General features: G+C 51.0%; 1 protein-coding gene across 1 annotated transcript in view; it reads left to right on the forward strand.

The window, feature by feature from the left end:
- Window positions 1-18,676, forward strand: part of LOC147108192 (mucin-16) — a 114,444-nt gene that overhangs the window by 78,780 nt on the left and 16,988 nt on the right. Inside the window, exon 24 of the mRNA XM_086004730.1 lies at window positions 7,320-7,387. Within this exon, the coding sequence (XP_085860856.1) occupies window positions 7,320-7,387 (68 nt within the window). The remainder of the gene's footprint in view (window positions 1-7,319; window positions 7,388-18,676) is intronic.

Genomic DNA, 18,676 nt, shown 5'->3' on the forward strand with positions numbered 1-18,676 from the left:
CTCAACGCTAATGAGCGGTAGGATTGGTCAACCACTAATGAGCGGATTTTTGAAAGTTTTCTGTATACTGTCGGAACAATTGTTGTCTGACCAAAAAGTAAATATGCCTATGACACTCCCCTGATCATAACCTTTCTTTTGCTATAAGATATGTGTAGGTATGCTCTACAACTTTTGAGTGTATAGCGGACGGACGGACAGACAGATGGACAGACAAACCAACCGCTTTATATATATATACTAGCTGGAGTGCCCGGTGGTGCCGAGGCTTTTTCGAGGGCATGTTGTTGTTGGAAGAGAGAGAGAGAGAGAGAGAGCGACTGGGGGGAAGAGAGAGAGCGACTGGGGGGGAAGAGAGAGAGCGACTGGGGGGGAAGAGAGAGAGCGACTGGGGGGGAAGAGAGAGAGCGACTGGGGGGGAAGAGAGAGAGCGACTGGGGGGGAAGAGAGAGAGCGACTGGGGGGAAGAGAGAGAGCGACTGGGGGGAAGAGAGAGAGCGACTGGGGGGGAAGAGAGAGAGCGACTGGGGGGGAAGAGAGAGAGCGACTGGGGGGAAGAGAGAGAGCGACTGGGGGGGAAGAGAGAGAGTGACTGGGGGGGAAGAGAGAGAGTGACTGGGGGGGAAGAGAGAGAGCGACTGGGTGGAAGAGAGAGAGCGGCTGGGTGGAAGAGAGAGAGCGACTGGGTGGAAGAGAGAGAGCGACTGGGGGGAAGAGAGAGAGCGACTGGGGGGAAGAGAGAGAGCGACTGGGGGGGAAGAGAGAGAGCGACTGGGGGGGAAGAGAGAGAGCGACTAGGGGGGAAGAGAGAGAGCGACTGGGGGGGAAGAGAGAGAGCGACTGGGGGGGAAGAGAGAGAGCGACTGGGGGGGAAGAGAGAGAGCGACTGGGGGGGAAGAAAGAGAGCGACTGGGGGGGAAGAGAGAGAGCGACTGGGGGGAAGAGAGAGAGCGACTGGGGGGAAAGAGAGAGAGCGACTGGGTGGAAGAGAGAGAGCGACTGGGTGGAAGAGAGAGAGCGATTGGGGGGAAGAGAAAGAGCGACTGGGGGAAGAGAGAGAGCGACTGGGGGGGGGAAGAGAGAGAGCGACTGGATGGGAAGAGCGAGCGACTGGGGGGGGAAGAGAGAGAGTGACTGGGGGGAAGAGAGAGAGCGCCTGGGGGGGAAGAGAGAGAGCGACTGGGGGGGAACTTGGCCCGATGGACCCCTACGAAGGAAGGAAGAAGGTAAGCTCTCCCTCCCTGTCCCACCACCTCACTCTTTCCCTCCCTGTCCCACCCCCTCACTCTTTCCCTCCCTGTCCCACCCCCTCACTCTTTCCCTCCCTGTCCCACCCCCTCACTCTTCCCTCCCTCACCCTTTCCCTCCCTCCCCGTCTCTCCCTGCTTTACTCTCCCTCCCCCTCTCCTCACGCTCTCCCTCCCTCACCCTCTCTCTCTCTCCTCCTGTCTCTCCCTGCTTTACTCTCTCTCCCTCCCACCCCCCCCCCCCACACCCACCCCCCACCCACACCCACCCCCCCCACACACACCCCCCCCCCACCCCACCCCCACCCCCTCCCCACCCCACCCCCACCCACACCCCCACCCCCCCACCCCAACACCACCCCCCACACACCCCACCCCCACACCACCCCACCCCCACCCCACACACCACCCCCCCCCACCCACACACCACCCCCACCCCACCACCCACCACCCCCCACCACACCCCCCCACCCCCCCCACCCACACACCCCCCCACCCCCCCACCCACACACCACCCCACCCCCCCCACCCACACCCTCCCACCCCCCCCACACCCACACCCCCCCCCCACACCCACACCCTCCCCCCCCCCACCCTCACTCCCCCCCCCCCCACCCACTCACTCCCCCACCCCCCCACCACTCTCTCCCCCCCCCCCACCCACACCCCACCCCCCCCCCACCCTCACTCTCCCCCTCCCCCCACCCTCACACTCTCCCCACCCCCCACCCTCTCACTCCCCCCTCCCCCCACCCACTCTCTCCCCCTCCCCCCCACCCACACTCCACCCCCCCCCCACCCACTCTCTCCCCCTCCCCCCACCCTCACTCACTCCCCTCCCCCTCTCTCTCCCCTCCCCCCCCTCTCTCCCCTCCCCCACACTCTCTCTCTCCCCTCCCCCCACCCTCTCTCTCTCCCTCCCCGCCCCCCACCCTCTCTCCCCTCCCCCCACCCTCTCTCCCCTCCCCCACCCTCTCTCTCTCCCCTCCCCCCACCCTCTCTCTCTCCCCTCCCCCCACCCTCTCTCTCTCCCCTCCCCCCACCCTCTCTCTCTCCCCTCCCCCCACCCTCTCTCTCTCCCCTCCCCCACCCTCTCTCCCTCCCCTCCCCCCACCCTCTCTCTCTCCCTCCCCCCACCCTCTCTCTCTCCCCTCCCCCCACCCCCTCTCTCTCCCCTCCCCCACACTCTCTCTCCCCCTCCCCCCACCCTCTCTCTCTCCCTCCCCGCCCCCCACCCTCTCTCCCCTCCCCCCACCCTCTCTCCCCTCCCCACCCTCTCTCTCTCTCCCCTCCCCCACCCTCTCTCTCTCCCCTCCCCCCACCCTCTCTCTCTCCCCTCCCCCCACCCTCTCTCTCTCCCCTCCCCCACCCTCTCTCTCTCTCCCCTCCCCCCACCCTCTCTCCCTCCCCTCCCCCCACCCTCTCTCCCTCCCCTCCCCCACCCTCTCTCCCTCCTCTCCCCCACCCTCTCTCTCTCCACTCCCCCACCCTCTCTCTCTCCCCTCCCCCCACCCTCTCTCTCTCCCCTCCCCCCACCCTCTCTCCCCTCCCCCACCCTCTCTCCCTCCCCTCCCCCCACCCTCTCTCTCTCCCTCCCCCCACCCTCTCTCTCTCCCCTCCCCCCACCCTCTCTCTCTCCCCTCCCCCACCCTCTCTCTCTCCCCTCCCCCACCCTCTCTCCCTCCCCTCCCCCCACCCTCTCTCTCTCCCTCCCCCCACCCTCTCTCTCCCCTCCCCCCACCCTCTCTCTCTCCCCTCCCCCACCCTCTCTCTCTCCCCTCCCCCCACCCTCTCTCTCTTCCCTCCCCCCACCCTCTCTCTCTTCCCTCCCCCCACTCTCTCTTCCCTCCCCCACCCTCTCTCTCTTCCCTCCCCCCACCCTCTCTCTCTTCCCTCCCCCCACCCTCTCTCTCTTCCCTCCCCCCACCCTCTCTCTCTTCCCTCCCCCCACCCTCTCTCTCTTCCCTCTCCCTCCTTGCCCCTCTCCCTCCCTGCCCCTCTCCCTCCCTGCCTCTTTCTCTGTCTCTCTGACGTCTGTTCCCCTCTGTCGCTCTCAGTTTTTCTTCTGCCATGGTGCCCGATTTGCTACTCCAGGCCCCGCCGTCCGCCCGCTCTCCGGGGCAAGGTAAGAGCCGGGCTCCGGCCCCACACCGCCAGGGATCAGCACCCGAGGAACCCGCCCGCCGCCCAATGTGAGCGAAGACCCTCCTTACCTGTCACGGAGTTGAAGTCTCCGAAAGCGGCGTGCGCCGGGCCTCTTCCCCCGCGCATTCAGGAGGCGCGGGGAAGAGAGAGAGAGAGAGACAGACTGGGGGAGGGCGAGTTAGACGCCGCCGCGCACCTGCTCCACGGAGCTCCGTGCCGCCACCGCCGCACCAGCCTTTACTAAGGTGGCGGCGGTAGCGGCGCTCGGCTGAGGCCCACCCCTCCAGCCTTCACAAAGATGGCGGCGATCGGGGGCCGCTTGTTGACTGGGGCCGGGAGGTGCCTAGCTCGGGCGTGGGTGCGGAGGAGAGGCCAAGGCTTCGAGGCCTACCTCGAAAAACAGGGAAAGGTAGGAAAATTAATGAGATTAGATAAAAGATTTAGAAAGTAATTAACTTTTTTTTAAAACAATATGTGCTTTAAAAGCAACGTTTTTTTGAAAGACGCAGAAAGCGGGAAAAAGAAAGGAAAAGTTTGGAATCAAGATGGCGGCGACTCACCTCGGTTCAGAACGATAAGGCCCGCCCACACATGCACCGATTGGTTGACCGTCAGGTCACCAAAGCGTAGGATTGGTCAATCGTCCCGTCACTCGACCGTAGGAGGGCCCGGCCGCACGCGCCAGCAACCCGGCGTACGATTGGTCGACCTCGAGGTCACTCTGTCGCTAATGAGCGGATAATGAGATGCTAATGAACGGAATTTTGAACGTTTTTCGGATACCGCGGGCGCGATTTTTGTCCGGCCGAAACGTAAATATGCTTACGACCGTTTCGGAAAGGTAAGCTTTCTTTCGACGTAGCACACGCGTAGGTACGCTCTATAACTTTCGAGCGCATAGCCGGACAGACGCACACGTGAGGACAGACAGACAGACAGATAGACAGACAGATAGACAGACAGACAGAAAGAAGTATCCATTTATATATATAGATACTAGCTGGGGGAGCCCGGCTTTGCCAGGGCTGTTTTGGGCCGGGCGGTTTAAATTGAGTCCCAGGCTTTGGGACCTCTCTGTGTCCCTCTGTGAATCTGGTGCCGGGCAACATTTTAAATCGAGTCCCAGGCTTTTGGGCCCTGTCTCTCTGTCCCTTTGTGACTCTGCTGTCGAGCAACATTTCTACCTTTTAATACCTTCAAAGATGAAAGTGAAAGTACTTATAAAACGTTTTTGGTAAATCTTTAAAAAATAACATAAGAGATACTAACTTTTTGGAAGCTGCATCAGCAGATTTTGAGCTGGAAGTAAATGGTGTTTTTAGCTTGAGGCAATGGATGCCACATCCCTGAGATGAAAACGATTAGTCCCGCCCACACACACACCAATTGGCCAACCATCAGGGGACTGTACTGTAGGATTGGTCAATCGTGATGGCACAGGATTGGTGGAACCTTGACGTCAGTCAATCAATGCTAAGTAGCAGATAATGAGTTTAATTTTGAAGGTTTTTTGCATAAGGCGCGAACAATTTTCGTCCGACCGAAAAGTAAATACGCTTACGACCGTCCCGGAAGCGTAAGCTTTCTTTGGAGGTAACGCGCACGTAGGTATGCTCTATAACTTTCGAGCGCATAGCCGGACAGACGCACACCCGAGGACAGACAGACAGATAGACAGACAGATCGATTCGTTTATATATATAATAGATAGATAGATACTAGCTGGGGGAGCCCGGCTTTGCCAGGGCTGTTTTGGGCCGGGCGGTTTAAATCGAGTGCCAGGCTTTGGGGCCTCTCTGTGTCCCTCTGTGAATCTGGTGCCGGGCAACATTTTAAATGGAGTCCCAGGCTTTTGGGCCCTGTCTCTGTGTCCCTCTCTCAATCTGCTGCCGGGCAACATTTTAAATCGAGTACCAGGCTTTCAGGCCCTGTCTGTCTGTCCCTCTGTGAATCTGCTGCCGGGCAACATTTTAAATCGAGTCCCAGGCTTTTGGGCCCTGTCTCTCTGTCCCTTTGTGAATCTGCTGCCGGGCAACATTTCTACCTTTTAATACCTTCAAAGATGAAAGTGAAAGTACTTATAAAACGTTTTTGGTAAATCTTTTAAAAATAACATAAGAGATACTAACTTTTTGGAAGCTGCATCAGCAGATTTTGAGCTGGTAGTAAATGGTGTTTTTAGCTTGAGGCAATGGCTGCCACATCCCTGAGATGAAAACGATTAGTCCCGCCCACACACACACACCGATTGGCCAACCATCAGGGGACTGTACTGTAGGATTGGTCAATCGTGACGGCACAGGATTGGTCGAACCTTGACGTCAGTCAATCAATGCTAAGTAGCAGATAATGTGTTTAATTTTGAAGGTTTTTTGCATAAGGCACGAACAATTTTCGTCCGACTGAAAAGTAAATACGCTTACGACTGTCCCGGAACCGTAAGCTTTCTTCGGAGGTAACGCACGCGTAGGTACGCTCTATAACTTTCGAGCGCATAGCCGGACAGACGCACACCCGAGGACAGACAGACAGACAGATAGACAGACAGACAGACAGACAGAACGATCCGTTTATATATAGATAGATAGATAGATATAGATAGATAGATAGATAGATAAGGCCGGTGAAGTGCTCGGTGCAGAGCAGAGGGCCGAGCCTTCAATTTTCTTTGTGTGAAGCAGGTTTGGGAGGGCAATATAGAATCACAGAGTGAAAAACACGGAAAAGGTACCTGGGAGAAGGTGTCAGACTTGATGAAAAGTACCAAGGTTAGACATAAGAATTGGCATGAATGAACATAGCCTGCCATGTATGAAGACTGCTATGTATATAGATCACCACTGATAACAACCAAAATCAGTTACAGATGTCATGAATTTACTTTAGTATACGTAACCCAAACTGACCCAGTGACCGGAGCAAAATGCAGTAGCAAGTAATGAACATGGGTGAAAACTAGCATGGCATTTTATTCCTATTTATCTTCGCTTTGATGTTCAGCAAAAGTTACATTTACATAGTTGCTGTTATTTGGTGCTTATCAAGCTAAAAAAAACACATTAATGCATGCTCTATGCTTTCCATTAAACTGTCTCAGTACTGAAAAAAAATTTGGGAACATGGGCAAAAATATGCTACTGTTCCATTAATGCTAATGCACTAAATGGCTACACTTTAATGAGCCCTTAGCACACACTTAGTACAGTAGTGGATTTTAACTCCCAGGTGGGAAGCCGAGGGAGCTGATGGCCTTCCTGCTTGAGAGTCTTGGCAGAAGGCCTTGGCCGATTGTAACAGTCAGGCCTCATTTACATTCTGACCCCTTCCCTGAATTACCTGGGTGCTTGGCGGATGGGCGGTCTTCAGGCCCTGGGATTTTGACCTGTCCACAACCGACCAGCTGCCTCATTCCACCATTTCGGGTGGGCAGCTGGCCGGCATCAGACTGGTCAAAATCCATGGGCCTGGAGGCCACCCGCCAATACCAAGGTAAGTCATGGGGGCTGATCAGGGCCGTTTTGTGAAGGGGAAAGGGGAGGGTTAGTCCTGGCAGCAGAGGCCCAGACTTACTTCTGAGGCCTGGAGGAGAACTCCTGCTCCTCCTGGCCCCACTACGGAAAGTTTTTAACCTCCTTCTTCCCTGCCAGGTTTTATCGCGCGGAAGGCCGGCTCAGTAGGCTGTTAAAATGCAATCAGGGTCCTATGGACATTAAAGGACCTCAATTAGCATATATTAATGAGGCTTGTACTTGAGTCAGGAGATGAGCCACTCGCCGCAGTATACCCAACCTCTGATCTGCTCTAGTAGCCACAGCATTTATGTATCTGGTCCAGTTGATTTATTCTCCCATTCATACTGCTTTCCTCTATATTGGTTGAGAAATTACAAAATTGCTGTATATTATAACACTACGATCTATTTTGCAGCTTACTCAATTATTTAGAAAAAGTAATTTGAAGGACAGCTACAGAACATGTGAAGTTGTTGGTCTCAGGTAAGATAAAGTCATTTATTATGTATATTAACCATGTTAAAAATGACATATCTAATATGTGCACTGCAGAGATAACACTGCGGACAAGACACTTTGTTACAGCTGTAAAACAATCATAAAATGCTGGGTACATCTGACTTGAAGACTGAAATGGACAAGCACATTCTAATCTGCAAAGTTCCCTGAGTAAACAATGAAACCCTCACCTGAACCTACACTTACTTAATAACAATTGTGAAAGCAGCTTGACAAAGAAACAATAAGCAGCTTTGACATGTTACCTTGGCTCAATGTCTTTTATTCTAAAAATTATCAATTTTTTTTTAGGATTTTTTTTTCTAAATTAAATGTGAATGGATTTAGGAACATAGGAAGTTGGGAACAGGAGTCGGAGTGTTTGGCCCATCGAGCTTGTTTCACTATTAGCCATCGCAGCTCTCTCTTTTTAATCTCACCTCCTTGCCTTTTCACATCTTCAAACATGCGCATTGGTTTTGCATCTCTGGCCTCTGGGCAGTGTCGATCCTCATTTTCACAATTCTGTGTGAGGAAGTTTTTCCCTAGTTTTGTTTCTAACCAGTTTACTTCCAATGTAGCAGATTTATATTATTTTGTGTGAAATAAATTTATATCCATTAGTTTCCACCAGGGATTAGTTTTGGTGGATTAATTCTGACTCACAAGTAGCTCAAATTGGACCAAACGTTAGGTACTTATAGGGGGAAAAATTGGGTCGTGCCCGCTTTGGGGCGCTAACTTCACCGGGGCGCTAATTTTAGCACCCTGAAAAAGTTGGCACCCCTGCAGCGTAAATTGAGTGGTAGTGCCCCAAGCAGGAGGCAGGGCACAACTGGAAGCGCACCCCCTCCCTCTTTGGGCACTACCATTCAATATCGCGGCGCTATGTGCAACAGCGCCACACGTGTTAGCATGTAGAGGCGCGGTACTACTGATTAAAGGGGAGGGGCCTAGTGCAGCGCGCACCGGGGCCCTGCTGGACCACTGGGGAGCGGGGTGTCGGGAAACACGGAACTCCGCAGGGGAAGGCGAGAGGGTCAGGTGTTGGCAGGCGGCCCAAAAAAAAATGGCCGGCCTGCACCTGCTCTTTAATTTACGCTAGGTGCTTTTTGCCCCTAACGGGAGGCGCAAAGCAACCCAATTTTTCCCCCTTAATGTTTTAAAATATGATCAGTTTTTTAAAAAAGCATTGATTTTCAAATGGCTCCCTTTTCATAACAAAATTTGTATGTATGTGTGTTTAGCTTGGGAGGATTTCTGATTTAAGCTTACCTTCAGTGTTATTTGGAAATTCTATCACAATGTTCCAACTCCCTGACTCAAGGGTTTTGCAGTTTTCTCCTGGGTTTCAGTAGCACTGTCTATTTCAAGGCATTCACATTACAACTGTGGCATCAGTTTCACCGTGTGCCATTGCTGCAGTTATAATGTAAATGCAGCAACTAAAACTTATCCCTGGTGGGAACTACGTGATATAAATTTATCTTGTATGGCCTAGAAATTTGGATGCCCATTTCAGGGCGTACGGGGCAGGTGGCAGGGGATGCAGGATTCAATCCCTGCGCCTGAATGGTGAGGCCTGAGGTGTCCCTGACATTGGGCCTCAGGCCTCATTTCCATGAAGCGGGCAAGCTGCAGAGAGGGCAGCACGGTGGCATAGTGGTTAGCACTGTTGCCTCACAGCGCCAGGGACCCGGGTTCGAATCCGGCCTCGGGCGACTGTCTGTGCGGAGTTTGCACATTCTCCCCGTGTTTGCGTGGGTTTTCTCCGGGTGCTCCGGTTTCCTCCCACAGTCCAAAGATGTGCGGGTTAGGTTGATTGGCTATGATAAATTGACCCTTAGTGTTAGGGGGATTAAATACGCGGGGTTACGGGGATAGGGTGGGCTATGTGTTGGTGCAGGCTCAATGGGCCGAAATGGCCTCTATCTGCACTGTGGGGTTTCTGTGATTCTGTGATTTTCAGTGGTTGAAGATGGGCGGCGCACCCAAATTTCTAGGCCATATAAGAGCTGAACTGGTTAAAAGTGAACTTAGGATAAAAACTTCATCACACGAGAGGTTGTGGGTGTGTGGCATGCACTGCCGAGAGGCCATATACACAAAGCCCAGCTGGCCCCTGGACATATTTTGGGCGTTATCGTTACACTCACGTCCGAGCCTACACTTCATTAATAACAATTAAATTTTATGGTTTTAAAGCAGCAGAGCTTCACCAAAACAAAATAATACATCATGCATTACATAGCACATGTCCATCACACTCCAGATACCACACATGCAATTTCCAATCTGCAACATTTGCTCAGTAAATAACAATTAAACACTGATTTGATCTGAGATCGTGTTTACTTACAGTTTCAATTTTGTGGCTTTAAAGGCAAAAATCTCCACCTGAGCAATTATTAATACATTAAGTATGACATGGTATAAGGACTCCTGTCTTTATATAACATTGTGGCCGCAAAATTCCCCCTCTTACCGCCGGCATCTAAGGCTGTTGCCTGTGCTCGCTAGAAAAATGATAATGAAGTAGATCATGACGTCAATCAGTGTGCAGCACTGATTTGAATCACGAACTGCCATTTTGGATGGCGCCGCTCCATTCAACCCCCTCTCCAAAACACGAACAGCTGAACATGCGTTCAGCTGCACAAGGAGGGGGGGTTCCGGAGGCCGGGGACGGGAGCGCAGGCAGGTGCTGGCAGGCGGCCAACAACAAAAATAGCCGCCCCGCACCTCGCCTTTAATTTGCACCTCCCCAGCCGCAGGTACGCCAACCTGACCCTGTCGGACATAGCGTCTGGCGGTAAATCAGGGGGCGCTCCCGAAGATCGCGGCTGGGGCGTGAGCGGGGCACTGCGCAAACCGATGACGTCATCGCCAGCGGCGCAACGCTAACGGTTAGTGCCACCACTAACCTCCCGCTGAATTTTGCGGGAGGCGTGGGCAGTGCCGCGCCTGGGCGCTAGTTGGTTTACGCCCCACTTAGCGCCCTCTTAAGGCGCTAACGGGTGGCGCAACCAACTGAATTTTTCCCCCATATAGTTTTATTTAAGAGCTGACATTCAGTTAACATCTGTTGAGTCAGTCGCAACAGTAACAATTTAAAATACAATTAGCTTACATTCCTTATTTCTCAGAGATCCTTATTTTCAAATCTTTATTTCGTTACATTTTTTATTTATTTCTTATTTCTAAATCCAGAACATCCACCAAAATCAATCTGACTTCCCGAGACTCATAGTTAAAGACTTACAGAGATGCCTCTGGAAAGTTGAGAAACACCCTGCCCGTTCAGCATGTTCTGACTTTCTGTTAAAAAGGTCTTATTTTTATACCCTTTTGGCAGTGGTTTCTCCTTTGATGTTCTCTGCTGATGTCAGCTAATTGCCTTTATTGATACCTCTTTCGAATGCTTTCTATTCTTACTGTCAATTCAACTATTGCATGCATAATTATTTCTCTACCTTTTAGTGTTTCAAAAACCATCATAAAAACAATGGTTTTTTTGTTTGATGTCATTCTTACAAAATGCTTTCCATTCAATTCTTAATATTGGCTTAACTGCTTTTTAGCAGACATTTTGACTTCATGGTGTTCCAAGTTTAATACAAACATAATCGGCTTGATTTTAACTCAGCCGTCAGGCGGGCTTTGAGGCGTGTGGGAGGTTAAAATCGCGAAACCTGGAGGTCGGGACCCCCCGCCGCCTGGTTCCCGACACGTAGCCATTTTAACCCAGGCGTGTCTGATGGTCCCGAATCAGTCCCGCCTGCAACAGGTGGGATTGGGCTTTAGGGCCCTTAAACAGCACTCATAGGCCTTTATAATCCCATTTTAACAGGCCCTTGCCTGCTTAAACCTTTTCCCACGTAAAACATGCCTGGTGGGGATCATGCCTGTGAAACCTGGCGTGAGCACTATTGGCTTGCTGACTATCAGCTGCAGGTCAACCATTAAAGAGGAGATTTGATCAGCCATCATTTGCAGGTGGCAGGACTTTGTTGTTTCAGGCCTGGGGCAACTTTTACCAGGCTTAACCACACCTGTGGAAGGTTGGAGCCTCACACACTTCTCCAGTGTGACCTCCTGCGGAACCCCTCTCACCAGCCTCACTCAGCGCTTCCTCAACTGAGGCATCTACCAGAAGCATGGGAGGCCTTTTTTTCCTTCCCTGCTTGGCATTAGAGGACCTCCAGCCCCATTCGCGAAATGACACACGCCACAACTGCAGAAGTTGCCATCAGAATTTTTATGCAAAACAAACAACTGATGGCATTTTTACAGAATACACAACATTTCACCCAAGTGACTACCCCTGTGACTATTTCTGCTTTATTTTCCTCTTACGCGTGCTCCTACATAGTGGTTCCCCTGTGGCTTCAGCAGATGTGGAGGCCCCTTGCTCACTTTCCTGCTGCTCCTGTCTTGACACCTTTGGCGGGCGTCCTCTGGGGTGGCGAGCCTGTGAGGGCTCGTCAACAGTCTGCTGCAGGGGTTGAGACGCCTATCTCACTTGGGTGTGGACTCCGGTGGAGCTCTGACTGAGGGCTCTGCAGTGGTGTGGAAGTGTGAGCGCTTGGAGAGGAGCCCCCACTTCCTTGAGGTCTGCCACCAACCTCCCTCTCATGGGTCAGGTCCCCCTCAGTGCCTGCAAGTGGCTTGAGAGCAGCTTGCTGCACATCAGGGGGGCCATGGGGACCCATATCTGCAATGGCAGTCCTACTCAGAAGGACTTCCATGAAGGTCTGGTTTCTCTGTTCAATAGATGCCCATTGTTCCTCAAGAGATGTCATTCTATTCTGAACACTCACCATGTTTTCCATACCCTGACGACTAACCTCCTCCATGGCCATAGCCCTCCTCTCCTCTACCGTAGCCAGCCTTACCATGGAGGCAGCAATCATTTCCACATAGGTTAGCCATCCTTTCCATGTTGATGCGTTCATGCACCAATGACTCCACAAAGGCTCTGCTCATGTTCGCTATGGACTCCTCCATTCGATCCACACTCGCAGCGACCCTGGAGACAAAACCTACCAGAGACTCCTGCATCTGTGCATGGAGTTCCATCACCTCTGATCTTACGGATGGACCCAGAAGCAGAGGGCCGACATGCAGCTGAGCCGAGCTGGCAGAGTCCTGCGCCCTCCGACGAGGACTCTCCACTGCTGTCGCTGTCTCTACAATCTGCTGATGCTCACTTGTGAGCTGTGATACAGCAGGTGACAACTCTACTCTATGTCCCGAAGGTCCCACCGAGGTGTGAGTGTCTGCGCTGGTGCTGGGTGCGCTTATTTCTCTGTTGCAGATTCCTCTGAGGAGTCTGGCATCTCAGGCTCTTCCTCCTGCACAGTGGGGACGGGGCCTATTGATGGTCCTGTGGGGGAGTCAAGGAAAAAGTTAGAGATGTGATGCCAAGGTTACGTGCACATTGCATTTTGCAGATGATCATAAGTCCATATGATGTAGCTTCAGAATCATTATCAGCGACTCATGCAATGCCAACGAGAGAGATGGAAAACTATTCTGTCACCAGCTTGCGGGGATGCACCTGTCTCTCCTTCCCCAACTTCCGCATCTATGTCAGCCCCGACAATCTCCAGGATGCCTTTCTCCCAGGGGGTGAGCTGGGCTAATGAGGACGGCCCTCCTCCTGTCCTGGCTCGCTCTCTCTTGTTGTGAGCTCTCTTTTCCTGCAATGAGGGAGACAAGTGGAGGTTGAGTGAGAATGAAGGAGTGAGTGCAGAGATTGCATAGCATAGATACTTAGAAGGAGACAAAGATGAAGTGAGGTTGCAAGACCAAGGGCCCTCCCTGTGTGTAGTCAGTTGTGTTCAAAGCATCAGAGCGAGAGGGAGTGTGAGGACTGCATGGTGGAATAGTTATGTGATTGTGAGCATAGAGAGAGAGGGAATGGGTAAGGGTGCATGGATGTGAGTGTCTAGTGGGATGTGGAGGAAGAGATTGCTAAAGCTGAGTGCTGGTGAGGAAAGGCAATGGGGATCAGATTGAGGGTGATGGAAACTTCATACAGTACTTACTTTTCCAGTGCGATGAAGGTCGAATCTTTTCCTGCACTGCATCCAGGTGCGCCGTGTGAGCCCCAAGGAGTTGACTTCACCAGCCACCTGTAGCCACACAGCCTTAGTCTGACTGGGAGGCCTCTTCTTCCCTGAAGAAGGAAACAGGACCTCCCTGTGGGCCCTAGCACCATCCAGCAATGCCTGGAGTGAAGCCTCATCAAATTTTGGGGCAGCTCTTGCCCTCCCGCTGGCCGTTGTTCCTGCAGGCTCCTGTGCCATCTCAATGGTAAAGTTTGGAAGCCTGCGGAAGAAGCAAGGCTTGCTGTGGACCTTAAAAACAGCAGCAATGATGACGTCATATTCTGCGACTTTCTGACTGGAAATACTCAATTGCCAAGACTTCCCACACGTTGGAAATCAATTGGCCAATTGAGTTAAAATTGCATCAATCTCACAGACCCATTTAGGTTCGTGTGGGAAACACCAAATTCGGGGAACCCGACAATTCCCCGCACCGGAGTTAAAATCGACCCCCATGTAATTGCTTGGTGTATCTATTGAAGTATTATCTTCAAATTGTCCTTGTTGGTATGGTTTTTACTATGTAATATTAAAGACACTTTGACCAGAGTGGTTCATGCATTCCTAGCTATCTCAATTGGTTGCATATTTAATCTTATTTCCTGTCTTATTTGATGTTACTTTTACAAAGGCACATGCCTCTTTTAATGTTTGTATTTCTGTTTTACGTGTTAGCTCTTCACACTTAAACTGTGTGTTCGTTCCAAACCCTAGACTCTTCGGAAACAAGTCTTTGCTTTTCAATAGGGTCTTAGTTTCTTGGTCAATATCCCTTTCCCATTTCAAAGCCTGTTTACAACTTTGTTATCAACTGATCTTTATCTCAGAAGCCTGTTCTCTGTTTACAGCCTTGTCTGCTGAGACTTGTGTCTTTTAAACCCAGTATGTCTTTTATTAATAATATCAGAATTCTGTTCATAGTATCGTGTATTTCTCTGAAACATGGCTATTCCTTCACAAGTTTTCAGGCTCAATCCAATGTCACCCCCTATATGTCCTGCCTTACCATGAGCAGGTCCTCTTTTTTTTCTCTCTCTCTTCCCCACCTCTCAATCTCTATCTCTCTAAAAATGACTCATCATCTGTCAGAAATACAACCTCTGTCAGTGGCAGGGTGGTCGAGATTCAGTCCCACTTCAAATGCTATGTCTTGATCCACTCTGACCTGCTTCAGCCCTCTTCCAATGCATTATTTGCCTATCAGGCTCTCTTCCAAACCAAAGTACAGCTATCTCGCCCATTCCCTTCATTTTCACATTGTATTGACATTCCTGTTCCCTCGGGGTTCATTGTCAGTGTAAGGCTAGCTTCAGCACTAAATGCACTGTACTGCATCAGACCTCCTTTCCTGTGCTGCTAGACCCAGAGAACTTCCCAATGCTTCAGCCCCTGTTCAATCTCCCCTGAGCTCTCAGACCCAATGACATGCCTTCCATTGCTTATTGACCCAAGGATTGTTTTTCCCTGGTGCTTCCACACCAGAGTCCCCTGCCTCTCAACCCCACCCCCCGCACAGTACAACCAACCCCTGAGACTCCCCCTATTCAGTGATAGCAGGGCGTTGACTAGAAATCCTCCCCTGTTCTGACGCAGCCCCCAGGTGCTCTAGATCCTATCAGATCCCAGTGTTGATACACCATGGAATAGTTCTCTCCCAGTCTTGACAGAAGCCAGTAACTTTCCTGGTTTTCCAATACCCAGGTATGGGAATTAGTTTTTGCTTGAAAATGTTTTTCATTAAGGTGCATAACTTTTTAAAATATGTAATTATTTTGTGGACCAAGAATACAGGTTAACATTCAAAGAAAGTTTTAGCTTAATTTACGTGCCAAGTTCAGAAATTATAAACATCACAGATTTCACACTTTTTTACACCACCCAACTTCCTTTTCTGGCTCCCATGTTAGCGATATTGTTAACGGTTCTCTCTCCTCAGGTACTGTCCCCCTCTTGCTCAAATCTGCCGTCATCACCCCTCTCCTCAAAAGACCAAACCTTGATCCCTCCGTCCTTGCAAACTACCACCCCATCTCCAACCTCCCTTTCCTCTCCAAAGTCCTTGAACGTGTTGTCGCCTCCCAAATCCGTGCCCATCTTTCCCGCAATTCCATGTTTGAATCCCTCCAATCAGGTTTCTGCCCTTGCCACAGTACCGAAACGGCTCTCATCAAAGTCACAAATGACGTCCTTTGTGACTGTGACAAAGGTAAACTATCCCTCCTCATCCTTCTTGACTTGTCTGCAGCCTTTGACACGGTTGACCACTCCATCCTTCTCCAACGCCGCTCCACTGTCGTCCAGATGGGTGGGACTGCACTCGCCTGGTTTCATTCTTATCTATCTAATCGTAACCAGAGAATCACCTGCAATGGCTTCTCTTCCCGCTCCCGCATCGTTACCTTTGGTGTCCCCCAAGGATGTATCCTTGGCCCCCTCCTATGCCTCATCTACATGCTGCCCCTTGGCAACATCATCCAAAAACACAGCGTCAGTTTCCACATGTACGCTGACAACACCCAGCTCTACCTCACCACCACTTCTCTCGACCCCTCCACGGTCTCTAAATTGTCAGACTGCTTGTCCAACATACAGTTCTAGATGAGCAAAAATTTTCTCCAATTAAATATTGGGAATACCGAAGCCATTGTTTCCGGTCCCCGCACGAACTCCATTCCCTAGCCACTGACTCCATCCCTCTCCCTAACATCTGTCTGAGGCCAAACCACACTGTTCGCTACCTTGGTGTCATATTTGACCCTGAAATGAGCTTCCGACCACATATCCGCAGTGTTGTGTCCGTCAGTAGTAAGACACAGACTGCAGGAGAACGGTACAACAGGTGTTTACTCAACGTGGCTCACTCTGGAACTGAACTGTACAGGTTACTACTCAGTGCTATATACAGGTGTGGTCACTGCCGGTACTACAGTATACATGAGCTGTAAAAAGTAGTTCCCCCCTTAAAGGTATATACATTACAATTCCTCCCCTTTTAGATTAACAGTACCATAACACTCATTTAACAATTAAATATCAAACTAATTACAATTAACACTTTTAACATACAACGTTAGCTGAAAATAGTCCATTTATATATTCAGTCTTTGTGGAGGCTTCCTGATCCTTTCTGGATTGTGCCTTTCCTGAGTGTCTTGCTCTTGGTGCGGAGGTGATTCGGGCACCCTGTCGTCGGTTGGGTCATCAGCTTCCGATGCTACTGTTTCTGGGGTAGATGCGACCTGTACGTCGGGTTCCTCACCAGGTACATATGGGCGAGGCATGGGGTTGACTTGTTCCTGTGACTCTAGGATCTGGTCAGCATGGCGTCTCACGATGTTTCTCCCCAACGTCCACTGTGTACATTAGTGGGCCCTGCCGTGTGCATATCGTTCCTGGCTGCCATTTTTCTGTTCGGTAGTGGCGGGCCAAGACTGGTTGCCCTACATTGAAGCTCCTTGTTGGCTTCTCATGGATGTGCTGGAATTGCTTACTCTCAACATCTCTTCGTACGTTTGGTCTGAGCAAATCCAGGCGAGATCTTAACCTTCGGTTAAAGAACATCATGGCCGGGGCCTGGTTGGTGACTGCATGCGTCGCATTCCGGTAGGCGAACAGGAAATTGTCCACCTTATGCTGCAGCGGAATGTTGTCATTGTACATAGCCTTTATTGCCTTCTTAAAGGTTTGTACGAACCTCTCAGCCAATCATTTGTGGCTGGATGATACGGGGCGGATGTGTAATGCCTTACCCCATTCTTCTTCATAAACCTCCGGAACTCTTCGGACACAAACTGTGGTCCGTTATCGGAGCAAATCTGTTCTGGCAAGCCGTTCCTGGCAAAAATGGTCCGTAGGACTGCAATAGTTTTCTCCGTGGTGGTGGAGGATATTTTGATGACCTCAGGCCATTTCGAGTGCGCATCCACGGCTATTAAAAACATTGAGTCCATGAATGGACCAGCAAAATCTAATATGCACCCGTTGCCATGGAGATGAGGGCCACTCCCATGGGTGAAGAGGGGCATGTGGTGGTGCATTTTGGACTTTCTGGCATCCTGAGCAGCTCTTGGTCAGGTCCTCAATTTGTTTATCGATTCCCAGCCACCACACATAAGCCCTGGCAAGGCTTTTCATTTTTACCCCTCCCAGATGACACTCATGAAGCTCATTGAGCACTCTATCCCTTAACTTGGGTAGAATTACCACTCGGGATCCACACATCAAGGTCCCCCGGCACACTGACAGCTGTTCTCTTCTTGTCGAGAATGCTGGCAACAGTGAGTCGCCATGTGCTGGCCATCCCTTCACCGTCAAATCATATACCCGAGACAGTGTCGGGTCATTTCGGGTGCTCCTTTTCTATAGGAGCATTAGTTACCGGTAGGTATTCAACTATAGTCGAATGAAATATTTTGACAGGATCCACTGCTGGTGCTTCCTCCGCAGTCGGCAGTGGCAGGCGTGATAGCCCATCAGCATTTCCATGCTGTTTCGTGCCCTTATATTCAATCTCATAGTGGTGCGCCCCTAGAAGGAGTGATCATCTTTGTAGTCGTTGCGCAGTCATCACCGGAACGCCCTTCTTCGGATTAAAAATGGAGACAATAGGCTGGTGGTCAGTCAACAAGGTGAATTTCTGCCCGTGCAGATAGTGATTGAACTTTTTCACTCCCCACACTAGGCTGAGGGCCTCCCTGTCAATCTGGGCGTAGTTACGCTCGGCTGAGGTTAGTGATCGTGACGCAAAGGCTATTGGCCTCTCTGAGCCATCCGAGAATTTGTGCGACAGCACCGCTCCAATGCCGTAGGGTGACGCATCACACACCAACCGAATTGGTAGTGCTGGGTTGAAATGGGCCAATACCTCTTTCGATGTGATTAGTGTTTTGCTCTTCTGGAAAGCTCGTTTACATTCGTCACTCCACTTCCATGGCACTCCAGTTTGCAGTAGGGTATTCAGTGGGTGTAGTATTGTAGACAAATTTGGCAAGAATTTATGGTAGTAGTTTACCAGCCCGAGGAACGACCTCAGTTGTGACACGTTTTCCGGTGCTGGAGCCTTTACTACTGCCTCAATCTTTTCTGGGGACTTATGTAACCACTCTTTATCGATAACGTGGCCACAATACGAGATCTGTTTTTTTAAAAACTCGCATTTGGG

Source organism: Somniosus microcephalus, chromosome 13, assembly GCF_052327205.1.
Source record: "Somniosus microcephalus isolate GS21.2 chromosome 13, FLI_Smic_1.0, whole genome shotgun sequence".
In the NCBI taxonomy this organism is placed as follows: domain Eukaryota; kingdom Metazoa; phylum Chordata; class Chondrichthyes; order Squaliformes; family Somniosidae; genus Somniosus; species Somniosus microcephalus.